Source organism: Clupea harengus, chromosome 16 (genome assembly GCF_900700415.2).
Source record: "Clupea harengus chromosome 16, Ch_v2.0.2, whole genome shotgun sequence".
Classification (NCBI taxonomy): Eukaryota; Metazoa; Chordata; class Actinopteri; order Clupeiformes; family Clupeidae; genus Clupea; species Clupea harengus.
The window spans coordinates 9,980,715-9,994,012 of NC_045167.1; the positions used below are offsets into that span (position 1 = coordinate 9,980,715).

At 41.1% G+C, this 13,298-nt stretch overlaps 2 protein-coding genes across 4 annotated transcripts; both read left to right on the forward strand.

Annotated features, from left to right (window-relative positions):
* The first annotated feature begins 839 nt into the window (after positions 1-839).
* Positions 840-4,959, forward strand: LOC116224098. Of its 3 annotated transcripts, none has more exons than XM_031582849.2 (5): positions 840-995; positions 1,473-1,636; positions 2,330-2,484; positions 3,238-3,308; positions 4,510-4,959. In XM_031582849.2, the coding sequence occupies exons 2-5, from the start codon at positions 1,492-1,494 to the stop codon at positions 4,769-4,771; spliced, it is 633 nt and encodes a 210-aa protein (XP_031438709.1). In that variant the 5' UTR covers positions 840-995; positions 1,473-1,491; the 3' UTR covers positions 4,772-4,959. The 3 variants fall into 3 exon arrangements, with proteins under 3 accessions (XP_031438709.1, XP_031438707.1, XP_031438708.1); XM_031582847.2 differs by having other exon boundaries at positions 845-995; positions 2,318-2,484; XM_031582848.1 differs by lacking the exon at positions 840-995 and adding an exon at positions 1,008-1,139 and having other exon boundaries at positions 2,318-2,484.
* Positions 4,960-6,970: 2,011 nt separating this feature from the next.
* Positions 6,971-12,536, forward strand: slc25a3a (solute carrier family 25 member 3a). Its single transcript, XM_031582850.2, has 8 exons — positions 6,971-7,244; positions 7,542-7,695; positions 8,866-8,993; positions 9,284-9,463; positions 10,134-10,315; positions 10,760-10,932; positions 11,522-11,632; positions 12,180-12,536. Exons 2-8 carry the CDS (start codon positions 7,551-7,553, stop codon positions 12,341-12,343), a joined length of 1,083 nt encoding a protein of 360 aa, XP_031438710.1. The 5' UTR covers positions 6,971-7,244; positions 7,542-7,550; the 3' UTR covers positions 12,344-12,536.
* The last annotated feature ends 762 nt before the right edge of the window (positions 12,537-13,298 follow it).

A 13,298-nucleotide genomic window follows, 5' to 3' on the forward strand; every position in this document is an offset into this window, starting at 1 on the left:
GGTGTTTGGATAGGAATTGGATTTGGGATAGTCGTTGGATTTTGGATCATCATCATCATCATCATCATCGTCGTCGTCGTTTGTTTGTTTGTTTATATTACCATTTAACTGACTGTACATCACATATTTTGTTTCTCTTCACCACACCTTCACCACACGTTTGCTATAATTATTAGATAAATATATAAACTTGTAAATCATTAATAAATATATTATTATTATTATCATAAATTCTGCGTGGCCTCCCCTTTATGTTTCGTGCATTGAGCCGGCACGTTACACCTTTCACACTAATCTTGTTTCCAACATACAGTGTTCCTCTCATACACAAGAACTGGTCACTCGTTTATCTTTATTTACTACACAGTAGTGCTTCTGGAGAAATGGAGTAAATATAAATTTGCTTACATTTCTGCGTAGAGCCCAACGGGAGGTTGTTTCAACTGACTCCTACCACAGACGTCTGTAACTTGTAATCTTCTTAATACGCTCTGTCGTGGGTCTCTGAACTTTCACTGAGGCGTCGTAATCCTTGATTTACTTTGCTCTGATTTGCTTTGGTCGTTTAATTAGTGAAATTCCAAAGTGGCTAAACTGCTATACACTATTGCAAAACTGGTGTCTAAAACTGCAATTGAGTCGAAGTTGTAAACCTTAAACATTTTGTGAAATGTATGGCCATATTACTATATATTTAATATACTTTTTATATAATTGCCACCTTGACAGGGTCACAGATGGACATCATACTCCTGTATAGTTTGTGCATTAATACCATTAGACAGTTGCATAGACAACCAAATGTAAAAACAGTCTGTCAACTACACGCTGTCTTTATTTCTCTTGCCTCAGTGTTGGACGTGACTGGATTGTTTTCCCTACTTTCACGTGACGTAGTTAACGGAAGGACAAATTGATTTAGCCAAAGGGCAGTTACAACTTCTGATCCACTGTATACCAACGAGGCACCGTGTTGCGATCACAGGAAAATCACGGTAATCAAATCTCTTCTCGCTTTTTTGATATAGCCTTTACTTTTGCGTGTGATGGTGGCCAAGATGACGCAGTCTTACATTCCGTTAACAGTGGACGATTGCCTCAAACTACAACCGGAGAGAGTGCTAATTAATCTGATTGCAGTAAGCTACAGATGAAATGTTCCTGCTGTTTTACTACTATGGACAGCGTGTCTGCAGTTGGTTATTTAAGCTGTTATATTTACTTTTCAGTTAATTAATCAGAGGTGTTAAGTAGGCCTAATGGAATACAAAACCAATGCGTAACTGTAGTCTACTGAAGTTTTCCACGTATGCAGCCTACAGTTTGCTTTTGACTAGGTCATCATTTTATCCCATTGCTTTAAAATTATATTTGCCTATCATTAAAATGTCCCACACACGTATTTTAATTCATATTATTAAGAATTGGGTCTATGCTATTGTACGATCAGTGGTTCATTTCTGTTCCTCCAGATCCCAGTTGCAAATAAAGATGTATCCACACACCCTGACGCAGTTGGACAGGTGGAATCCTTTCAGCACTCCGTTCAGCGGCATGCATCAGAACGAGCAGCCGGTTCAGGGCGCACCAGAAGAGGCACATCCAAAGCGGAAACTCCCGTCGGTTGACTATGACAGTATGTACAACACAAAGATTACCCTATGAAATCATTATGTTCAGTTGTATGCTCTTCAATAGCGTTAGCGCAAAGTGACTTCAGGACTTTGTACTACCATTATAAAGACAGTAAACCAACTCATTATTGTTTATTCGACCTTAATGTTTTAGGTTATCAATAGTTTTCATAAACATGTTTTTGAAGGTGTACATTAAACCCATAGTAAGAGTCAAAGAGCAAACGTTTTAATTTTAGCGTGCTAAGTACATAGGATTTATACGGCTACCTGACTGATGGCCTCTATCTGTACCAGAGGGGAATTAAGGACAAATCCTCACCGGTTAGGTACCAGATAACATCATTACTTACATTTGAGATGGAACAAAATGTAATATATGATCCACTTATTTAATTACTTGCTCTGCTCCATTGATGATACAAATTCGTACTTAAACGAGTATATCACAAATATAAAGAAATGCAAATAAAAGGCCTCAGTCTGAGAGATAAACTGTGACGTGCCCAGTCATTCCGGAGAGCACTTGTTTATGTATCATGCCTTCACAGTTATATCATCATTGAACCACTGTCTTTCTTTGACAATTAATTACAAATAAAAACACTACACAGTTAAAGAAGATGTGTAGACCTGTTGCCTGGCAGGCAGAAGACATCGGTTTGATTGTGATGGCCTTAAAGCTTGCCTTTCAGATGGAGAGGCTGGGGAGTTTGTGCACTGGTCAGAGGAGGTGCAGTGGTTTGAGGACCAGCTGGAGGAGAAGAAGGAGGGGGCCGTGGCAAACGGGAAAGCATCGTGGCACACCACCCGCATCCTCACCCGGGCAATGGTTGCCAACAGCAATGGCGTAAGAACATTCTGATCCTTGGCCTCACCTGTGTGTCTGTCTGTCTGTCTGTCTGTCTGTTATCCTCCCTCTATCCCTCAAGTCATTTCAGTACAAGTTCAGAGGCGAGTCCAGACTTTTATTTTGACACAAGGTGGCACTAGATGGGCAGTGGCACAAACACACATGGCAGAATCACATGCAGGACAACTCCTACACATGCCAGTCTAATCCCTGTCTAGTCTCTGTCAGTGTCTGTTATTCTCCTCTCCTCTCCTCTCTTTTCTGCTCTCTTTTATCTCTCCAGTTCTCTTCTTCTCTCTTCTCTGTTACAAGTTTTTTCTTTCGTTATCCTGTCTCTGCATAGCCCCCTCTCCCTATTGTCTGCATCATTGGCGTCTATGTCCAGCCACCTACTTTTCTGCCCATTCCTCTGTTACTTTTGTCTTTTCTTCACTCTTCATTCTGTCTTTTTTCCCTTTTCCTTCAGTATATCCCCTTTTGCAGCAGTGATACTGTACTTATGTCTTGCCTGTCTCTCAATTGAAGTTTTTCAAATATGCCTTCTGGCATGACACAGATAGGCCTACATCACCAGAGCTGCACAAACCTTAATTCTGAGGCACAGAAGAGGGACTGAAGGATTTGTCTTTCTCTCATTCTGCCAATGCCTCTGTGTCTGTCCTGTCTGTCTGTCTGTCTGTCTATCTCTCCTTCCTGTTATCCTCTATACCACGTGAGTTGGAACATGTGTCTGTTTGTGTACCTGGACAGATCCAGAAGGCGTTCGGACAACAGAACAAGGAGATTATCCCCAATGGGATCCATGGCCCAAAAGACATCAAGTAAGTCAAGTAGTAGAAATCAGTGTGACATAATTACCAGGGAAAAGTAAAAGTATCGTGAGAGGGAGGGTCTGAGGTAAAGGGTACATTGGGATGTGCCACAAAAGTGCAGAGAGGACCATCAGAGAGAGAAAGAGAGAAAAAGAGTGAGACAGAGTTGTAACATATAAGTGACAGGTATTTTAACATCTGTTTGCTGTGGTCATATCAGAAGTGGGAATAATACTAAGAATAATGATAATAAAAATAATAACAACATGAACGAAAGCTTCTAAGTAATACAATTTCTTATTCAGTAGTATAAATTACTACATTAATACCTTGTTACTAACCCCAACCCTAACAGCAAATACATTTTGCAACATATGTATTAATTAGGGCTGTCAAAGTTAACGCGTTCATCTATGAGATTATTGTGGCCGAGATTAATGCGATAAAATATTTTAACGCAGTTAACGCAACTTTACTTCCGGTGTGCGTTGACCCCTGACACGAAACCACCACGTGCCTGCAGTCAGTTAGATAGGAGAGATTGAGACGGTAGTGGAAGATGGAGAGAGCTAAGGGATTGTTGGGCGAAAAGTTTCTGTTTAAGAGGCAAAATGACAGAACAATCGACAAAACTAAAGTTGTATGTGGCATTTGTCAAGCTGAATTTAGCTGTCACAGAAGCAGCTCGTCTTAATGCAAAGCACCCGACAGAAAGAAGTCCCAGGTTAGATGGTCGCCAACCCACACTCCACGACTTCTCTAGGAAAATAACTAGACCAGTCCGTGAAAAGGTTACCAACGCTGTAGCAGTTTGGGTTGCCGGTGACTGTCGGCCTTGTATGACGGTGAAAGAGCACGGAAGAAAATACCATTAAACAAAATACACGCTGTCTGAAGTGATTACTCGTTAATTTATAAGATTTAGTCTTTAGAAGAAAAACAAACTTTTAATCGCGATTAATCTAGATTAATGAATTTCAAAATGTGAGATTAATTAGTTAATTTTTTTTTATCTATTGACAGCCCTAGTATTAATATATCAAAATGCATTTAAATAAGTAAGTACTATTTCCATAGTATTTATGTCCTTTATTGGGACACTGTGAGTGAACTTTAAAATGGCACTGTGTCAATCAGCTATAGCAGTAGCAGTAGCTGTAACTTTATGAATCACGTCTCTGCAGTGCTGTAATGGTCTTTGTTTCTGTAGGCTCTGGATGCCGCTGTGGGCAAAGCTAGCTGGTTTCCTGGTCTTCGGTGTGCTGACTGGCTGCCTGCTCTACATCTTCCAGGTCGATGAGATCGTTTCACCTCCACCCGTGGAGGAGGTCATTCAAGAGCCTGAGGACACTGGCATGTTTACGTGGGAGTGGATTTCCATCGTGGTGGCAGAAACTGTTGGCGAATTTATCTTTTTGACAAAATCGTTGTTTTCAATTTTTTTGGGTGGCTTTGATTACATTATCGTATAAGGTGTTAATCGTGCAGTGGTCCTAAGTGGTGTACACCCAGGGAATGGGTAGTCCTAACGTTGTACTACCATTATAATTGTAAATGTGCAGGTCAAGGTTCACCGGAATGGACTTTTTTTTCAGTGTGGAATGCAAACGTGGCTTCTGAATGGTGGAAAAAATTATTTTATAGAACTTTTGCAAGTGTTAGATTTTCTTTCAAATTGTGTCTGACCACACCACACACACCACACACACACTGGAACCCCGTCATCACCCTTTCTGACAGTCCTTTTTTCCTGTCTGTTTCACCAGTAAGCAACACCCACTGCCTCTCTTTAAAATGACTGTATTTTTTATCTGTAGGCAAAACATTTCATGTACATATCTGTTTGTCGTACTGGCCTGTTGTTTAATGTTTGACTTTTTACACCCATACATAAATCTGATATACACACATCTCCCTCTCCAAAGTACACTAACTCACATCTTCAGTGTGGTGGTAAATGCACCAGAGAGCTGCTTTTGTGGCCTCTAGTGAAGATCCCCAAAGTGTGGTTCTCCAGCAGCCAGACGAGATGAAGAGAATGTATCATCTTGATTATTTGTACTCTCTCTCTCTCTCTCTCTCTCTCTCTCTCTCTCTCTCTCTCTCTCTCTCTTTTAATGACCATGGTCATTGCACGACAAGACTTTTGGGAAGCAGACACCAGATCTGTTGTTCTCTGCTTTCATTGCATCTTTGTATTGCATCTGTCTATCTCTCCTCCTGTCTGCCTTGCTTTCCTCTCCAGACTGAAACACATTAACGCCTGACCCATACAGTCCTTTACCATGATGTATGTACCATAGGTTACTTGTGATCATTTCTTTTTTACAGGGATAAATCTAGTCCAGTGGTTTCCAAACGTTTTATGGCAGGCCCACCTTTGTCAATGAACAACACCCCCCCCCCCCAACACCACAGTGTAAAAATCCAGACACTCACATATTACGTGCAATTTCTCTTTTAATAACTAACAGATGACCATCAGCTGTTTTCTTAATCGTTGTTTCTACATTTGAACAGTTCAACATTTTCAATTTAATTTCATCCATCAGTTCAACTATTTTCAGTTATTATATATTTATATATAATATTTTATCAGTTAAAACATTTGTTTTGTTTTATTTGATCAGAGCTGTGGTTTAAAACATTTAAACATGCTTAACTTTTCACTGGGTGATCAATCAGTGTTCATGTTAGGCGCATGTCCGTTCTATTAATAATTCGGCTAGCTATCCCTTCTCACATAGACTTAATGGGGACCTTCCCCACACTTTGAGAACCACTGATCTAGTCTCTTGTAGCCTATGTGTGTTAATTTGTGTGTGATGGCAATACAACTATTTATATTTTCAATAAAATGTGTTTATGTTAACATGTTGTATCTGTGATGTTATTTTTGCCATGTTTACCTAATGAAACTTATGGTCTATTGTACACTTTGATTTGTGTCAGAGCAATGGACAGCCAGCACATGTTGAACCTTGGGATTAAGGCTGAACCTCAATGAACATAGCTTTTAAGAGCAGTTTTGTGATGGGTGGTGGGGGGTGCTGTGTACAATATTGAGCGAATTGAATAAAAAATTAATACTTATTAGGGTTGTTTATATACTTATTTCAAAACCATTTCTTAAACTGTTATGTATCTGTGTTAGGCGTAAAGCTATGTCGCTTTGATCTACCCAAATATTGCTTGATTAATTTAGACTCCAGTTTGAAATCCGAATTCCAGTCCATGAGTCATTATTATCCATAGTCCATTAATTATTTACGACCAGGACAGGACTATATGGGGATCCTGTTGAAGAATATAGGGAAAAGTCTGCTTTGATCATTCTCCGCGCACAGCACGGCGGGAGGTTGACTCACCTGACTCACGGCCGAGAATAGCCCTTCTCTGCCGGCATAATCTACTTACTAGTCCCTCTGTTATGGATCAGCCGCACACTTCCATTGAACTGTCTTGTAGTAGCTAGTAAGCTTGATGTACTTTGTGATAGTCCATAATAAAACTTGACCTGCCTTACTCTCACTATTTAGCGTAGTTACTCACCCAATTACTCACGCTGGCTTTCGTATAAAACACAATAAACCTGGGCTGGGCCATTGTCTCACACAGTAAAGGAATTGATCCACTAATTATTTTATTGACAGTGTGGTCATTATAGTTTATAGGCCTAAACGTATACTTTTACCAACACAGGTATAAATCAGTCCTCTGACTCAGTCATTAAAATACTTTTAGGACTATAACTAAGTTTTTTAGTCCATACTCTTATCACACAGGTTTTCTTCTCTACGAGTTGAAAAGGATGCATCTTGTCTACCCCGCTTTGTCGAGAGTGACGTAGTTAACGGGAGGACAGATTGATTTAGCAGAAGGTCAGTTGACGCCTGGGAGCCGCTGCACTGAGGAGGCGCCGTTTCGGACCACAGAGAAGCCAGGGTAATGAAAGACTATCAATCTGTTTACGATTACATTTACAAACGCTATTTAACCAACCAGTTCAACGACTAGGCTTCATGTGCCTTTAGTGAAGAACAGAATTGGCTATCTTTTCTCCCATCAAATTACAATCTGACATACGTTGTATTTATCTAGCTAATTAATCTGATTGCCTTAGCCTTAAAATGGCAGACTGATTGTTTCCCAGAGGGCATGTGCTGTTTCCTTTACAGCCATGTTGCCTCAAACAGGTATATCTTTTTTCACGATGTCATTTTTTATTCCCACAACCCTCAGCTCCAGAAGATGTATCCATACACGCTGACGCAGTTGACCAGGGCGAACCCTTTCTGCACCCCGGTTATGGTCCTGCATGAAGCTGAGGAGCCGGGACAAGACACACCTGTTGAGCCACACCTGAAACGTACACTCGCAGCGGCCTCACTTGAAGGTACCGGAGCCATCAATATACTGTTTGAAGTTTATCGATTGATAAGATATGTCAAGATTTCTCGATAACCAAAAACTTTCAACACACAGCAATTTGTAAAGCTGATAAAATCCTAATAATTATCATAATTATATTACAGATGGATACATTTGAAGTTGTATAAAGTACAAATGTTTTAATTTTGGCCTGCTCAATAGGACTATCTAGGATTAATATAGGCTATCTGACTACAGCCTATTTAAACTGGAGCCTCACATAAGCTTTACAGACGGTGGCATGAAGGACAAACTGTATCTTACTGTACTACGAAGGACATGGTAACGTTATGGCCTTGTAACATGAAATAACTTCGTTATAAGAATATTGACGCAAAAAATACATTTTCACAGCTCCCCGCCGGTATAATGAGCGTTCGAACTTGACCGTGACAACTAGTCACTAAGCTTCTCACCGGTTTGCGCTGCACGAACTGAAAGTCTGCTGGCTTATGACAAACTTCTTAGCTTCTCACCACCGGTGTAGCAAGCAGTTTTGCCCTTTACTTGGGAAGAAAACTATTCCTTGTGGTAATTGTGAGTCGAAATGGTGTAAAATAAAAATATAGTGATTTATTGAAACTTCATTCCACTAGTATGACTGGCCTCGTCCAGGCTACAGAAAGCCTTGGCTAGCACACCTCATGCCTTTTCACTTTAAGAGTGGTCTGTCTGGCAACGCCAGGCTAACGTTGCTGTACATTAGCTGAAGAGGTCGTTTTATTTTGGCACATTGGGCTGATTTTTGCTTGTTTTTTTGTGACATTTCTCTGTTCTCTGTGTGCTTTGAAATGGTGGGTCCTTTTGTGCTGCTGTAAAACACAAATGTCAACATTTGAACGATGCATGACCCCACTATATATCCTTGCAACAACCAAAACATCAAAAGAGACACATTATTCTGGGCTATGTTTGCATCACCTAATTTGTAGCTATTCCTTCATATTCTGGACTCTAAGGTGCATTTAATGTCTTTGACAATCTACCATGTGGATTTTGAATCATATAAAACACTTGCAGGGATAAAACTAAAATAGCAGTCTTATTTCACGTACAGTGGAGAATATAGGCAGTTTTTAGGAATACCAAATATTCGTTTGCCTTGCTTGACCTCCTCTGTGTGTGTGCTCCTCAGACCCTGAGGTGAGCTGCGAGTACGGCTCCAATAAATATTACGCCTTGTGTGGCTTCGGGGGGATCCTGAGCTGCGGCCTCACACACACGGCTGTCGTGCCCCTCGACCTCATCAAATGCCGCATTCAGGTCTGTGCATCAACGCTGCTTCAGCGTGACATCGATAGTGTTGTGAATATTTACTTTGATGAGACATTAATAGACAAACACCAAGAGTTAAGATGCAAGATCAGTCACCAACTAAACACCAACTGTCACATTACTCATTCAAAAAATATTATGCCATTCTTTTAGACAAGATCATATACTCTCTCTCTCTCTCTCTCTCTCTCTATATATATAGTATATATACCGGACCCGGACAGGTACAAGTCCATCTTCAATGGGAGTTCATAATCGTTGTGTATTCTGTCTTGCAGGTTGACCCGGACAAGTACAAGTCCATCTTTACTGGCTTCTCTGTGACCCTGCGTGAGGATGGGTTCAGGGGCCTGGGAAGGGGTTGGGCCCCGACCTTCATTGGCTACTCCATGCAGGGCCTGTGCAAGTTTGGCTTCTATGAGATGTTCAAGTCGTTCTACGCCGACATGCTGGGGGAGGTGGGTAGAGATTGGGAAGATGTACTATTAGGGAAGTAGTCTGTCAGTCAGTCAGTCATTTACATGTGGTTTGGTATGGAAGCACAAATGATAACATTTACATTTAGTCATTTAGCAGACGCTTTTATCCAAAGCGAAGTACAGAGGAGAAAACAATCAGGCTACGGGCAATAGAGACCTAGTGTAACAATAAATACTACTTTACCTAAGGAATGAAAAGTTCAGGAATGTAAATACTGTAAGTGCGAGTTAAGTACTAGTTAGAGGAGATAGCATTAGAGGAAAGATAAGAAGAGGTAGAGGAAGGAAGAGGAAGGGAGAGGAAATGCAAGTGACTATTGAAGTGATGACTATTATCTACTGTTAGTACTATATTTTAGAACTGTATTTTGTTGTCTTTGTACTATACGCTGCACAATGAAAATACATTTGAAACTAATACGTTCTACTGTTAAAGGCTGCAGTGGTAGGAGTGTCACTGGGAGAGAGGAGACCCAAGCAATATTGATCAAGTTTACATATCATTGCTTTTTAGATTGGACAGCATTGACGTTTGGTGTGTGAATATGAATATAAGCAGGCGCGGTTTTTACCCTTTTATACAAATTCGTTTTTGTTAAAGATATTTTGTTGTTGTTGTGTAATCTTAGCCCATTTCTGTCCTGAGCAGGAGAACACCTACCTGTGGAGAACCTCTCTGTACCTGGCGTCGTCAGCCAGTGCGGAGTTCTTTGCTGACATCGCCCTGGCGCCCATGGAGGCGTGTAAGGTGCGCATCCAGACGCAGCCGGGGTACGCCAACACACTCCGCGAGTGCTTCCCCAGGATGTATGGCGAGGAGGGGCTCAATGGGTGAGTACAAACGGGAGTGTGGCGGACCACATATGAAAACACATACACACACACACACACACACACACACACACATTTACATGTTATATTACATGGTATATTAATATATCCATGAATATATTTAATATATTTATATTTAACAATCAGACATGCATACATTATACATACAGACCCCCTCATTACACACACACAAACATTCACTGAGACACACTGAAGATCCTAACTGTATGTTTCTTTTATAGTTTGCTTTGTTTTTGCTCAAGAAAAAGGGCACTTTCCCCAGTAATCGAACGTTCCTTTCACTCGGAATGTTCCTTACTCAAACCTCCAGCTATCACCTGTCAGAGCTGACTTACTAATCGGGGATCTCTCTCTCTCTCTTGCTCCCTCTCTCCCTCTCTCTCTCTCTCCCTCTCTCCCTGTCCTTCTCTGAGCCACGTGCAGGTTCTATAAGGGTGTGTACCCACTGTGGCTCAGGCAGATCCCCTACACCATGATGAAGTTTGCCTGCTTTGAGCGCACCGTGGAGCTGCTCTACAAGCACGTGGTGCCCAAGCCCCGCAGCGAGTGCACCAAGAGAGAGCAGCTGATGGTCACTTTTATGGCCGGGTACATTGGTGAGTGACACAGAACCAGAAATGAAACACTGGGAAATGGACTTGTGGGATATCTATATGTATATATATATATGTATATATCTATATATTGGCTAAGAATTAAAAAAGGCAGATGGAGAAGGTTAAGGGGATATATTATCAGTTTACAATGTTTAAACTAAACTGTTTACATTGACCATACCAAATTTTTACAGTATCATTATGTGCTTATTATCTTACCTCTTACACTTATTACAAAATGTATAGTAGCTCATTCATTTATTAATTAATTAGTCAATTAATTCATCCACCCACCCACTCAATGCACCTTTATTGATCTATTTAAATTTAAATTCCCGTTCCTCGATTTATCTATTGAAATAAAATCACAGTATAGTTTTAGCTTCATTTGCACCAAATGGTTTTCAGGTAGTCATAGGAAGGTCATTCCACCCGGGCTCTTGTTATTTTCCTGAGACATTATGAATGTGTGTGTGTGCGTGTGTTTGTATGTGTTTGCGTGTGTGTGTGTGTGTGTTTATGTGTGTGTGTGTGTGTGTGTGTGTGTGTGTGTGTGTGTTTGTGTGTGTGTGTGTTTCTCTCTCTGCAGCTGGTGTGTTCTGTGCAGTGGTCTCTCACCCAGCTGACTCTGTGGTGTCTGTGCTTAACAAGGACAGTGGGAGCAGCACTATGCAGGTGCTCAGACGCCTTGGACCCCGAGGTGAGATGTACACCTAAAGTACACACACACACACACACACACACACACACACACACACACACACACACACACACACACACACACACGCAGACACCAACACCGACAGACACACACATACACATACACACATGCAGGCTCACAAACATATATGTACATACACAGAGAGAGACAGACAGACGAACAGGCACACACACACACACACACACACAGACAGACATGCAGGCAGACACAAACACAAACACACTTGCACACACTAGATGTTTTTTTTTATTTCACTGAACTTACATCCATGTCCTGGAGGTCTTCCCACTATAAAGACTACATTTCGAACTGTCATTCATGTCAAAATGTGCCTTCTTCTTATGCTTAGAAGTATGTTTTCCTGTGTGTGTGTTTGTTTGTGTGTGTGTGTTTTTGTGTATGTGTGTGTGTGTGTTTGTGTGTGTGTGTGTGTGTGTGTGTGTGTGTGTGTGTGTGTGTGTGTGTGTGTGTGTGTGTGTATGTGTGTGTTTTGTGTGTGTGTGTGTGTGTGTGAACCTTGCTGCAGGTGTGTGGAAGGGCTTGGTTGCTCGTATCATCATGATTGGAACCCTGACTGCCCTGCAGTGGTTCATCTACGACTCAGTGAAGGTCTACTTCCGCTTGCCCCGCCCCCCTCCCCCGGAAATGCCCGAGTCGCTCAAGAAGAAGATGGAATTGGCTAGCTTCTAGACGAGTCCCTACCTCCTTACCCAGAATGCAACACGGGTCTCTTCATGCTCTCATCCACTCAAGTTTACAGCTCACATCTCCGTTTTTGTAAACATTCGTCAGCTGTACTAGAGTTAGTCACTTGACACTTCTGTCCATGTATCTGAAGAGGAGGGGTACCATAACAATAAGAAATTAAACCTTGTAATGGAAATACAGTTTGTTCTTGTCACGGTTTTGGTGTGGAATAAATGTCAAAGAAGCACCAACATTTTGTGTAACTCACGCAACCAGATATTTGCATGAAGTACCAGAGCTATTTTACACACTACAATGTCTCATATCTTACATTTTACAGACTTAGTGGCAGGGTTTTAGGTGTGTTTTAGGACCTGTGTTGTATCTCTAAATGGACTGAGTATTTGTAATGAAATCTACTGCACTACTTTCCCAAGATTACTTGGAGTCTTGATCTAAAGAACCTTTTTTTTCCAATTGTACATACATATAAAGTGGATGGGCTTGACGCTGCTTTTTCAAGCCTGAAGGGGGAGCTCTGCTTGTCTTGGTGTCAGCTGAAGTGCTACATAGACATTGTAAGGGAGTACCCTTTTCTACCAATAGAGGGAGCGCTATCCCTAAAGTTGAAAATTGAAAAGTATCCGTCAATGTGACGTATACCTGCTAAAACTTCAAGAGCTTCCAGGCAATGTATTTTCATTGTTAGGTACCTACCTAGAGGAGAGTTATATATAATATTTTAACAGGGTTTGTAGAATGTACCTCTGCCTGCTCATCATTTGAAGCTGCTTTACAAGGAGTGAACTGAATTCTTGGACATCTTTGAGAAAATGTCTATGACTAAGTGATTCACAGTGTAGTCAAGTCTTTCAGTTTATCAGAAGACCTACTTGTGGCTTTAGGTCACTGAAACCTTAACTAAAACACTGATTCAACATTAAGTTATGTGGAACTT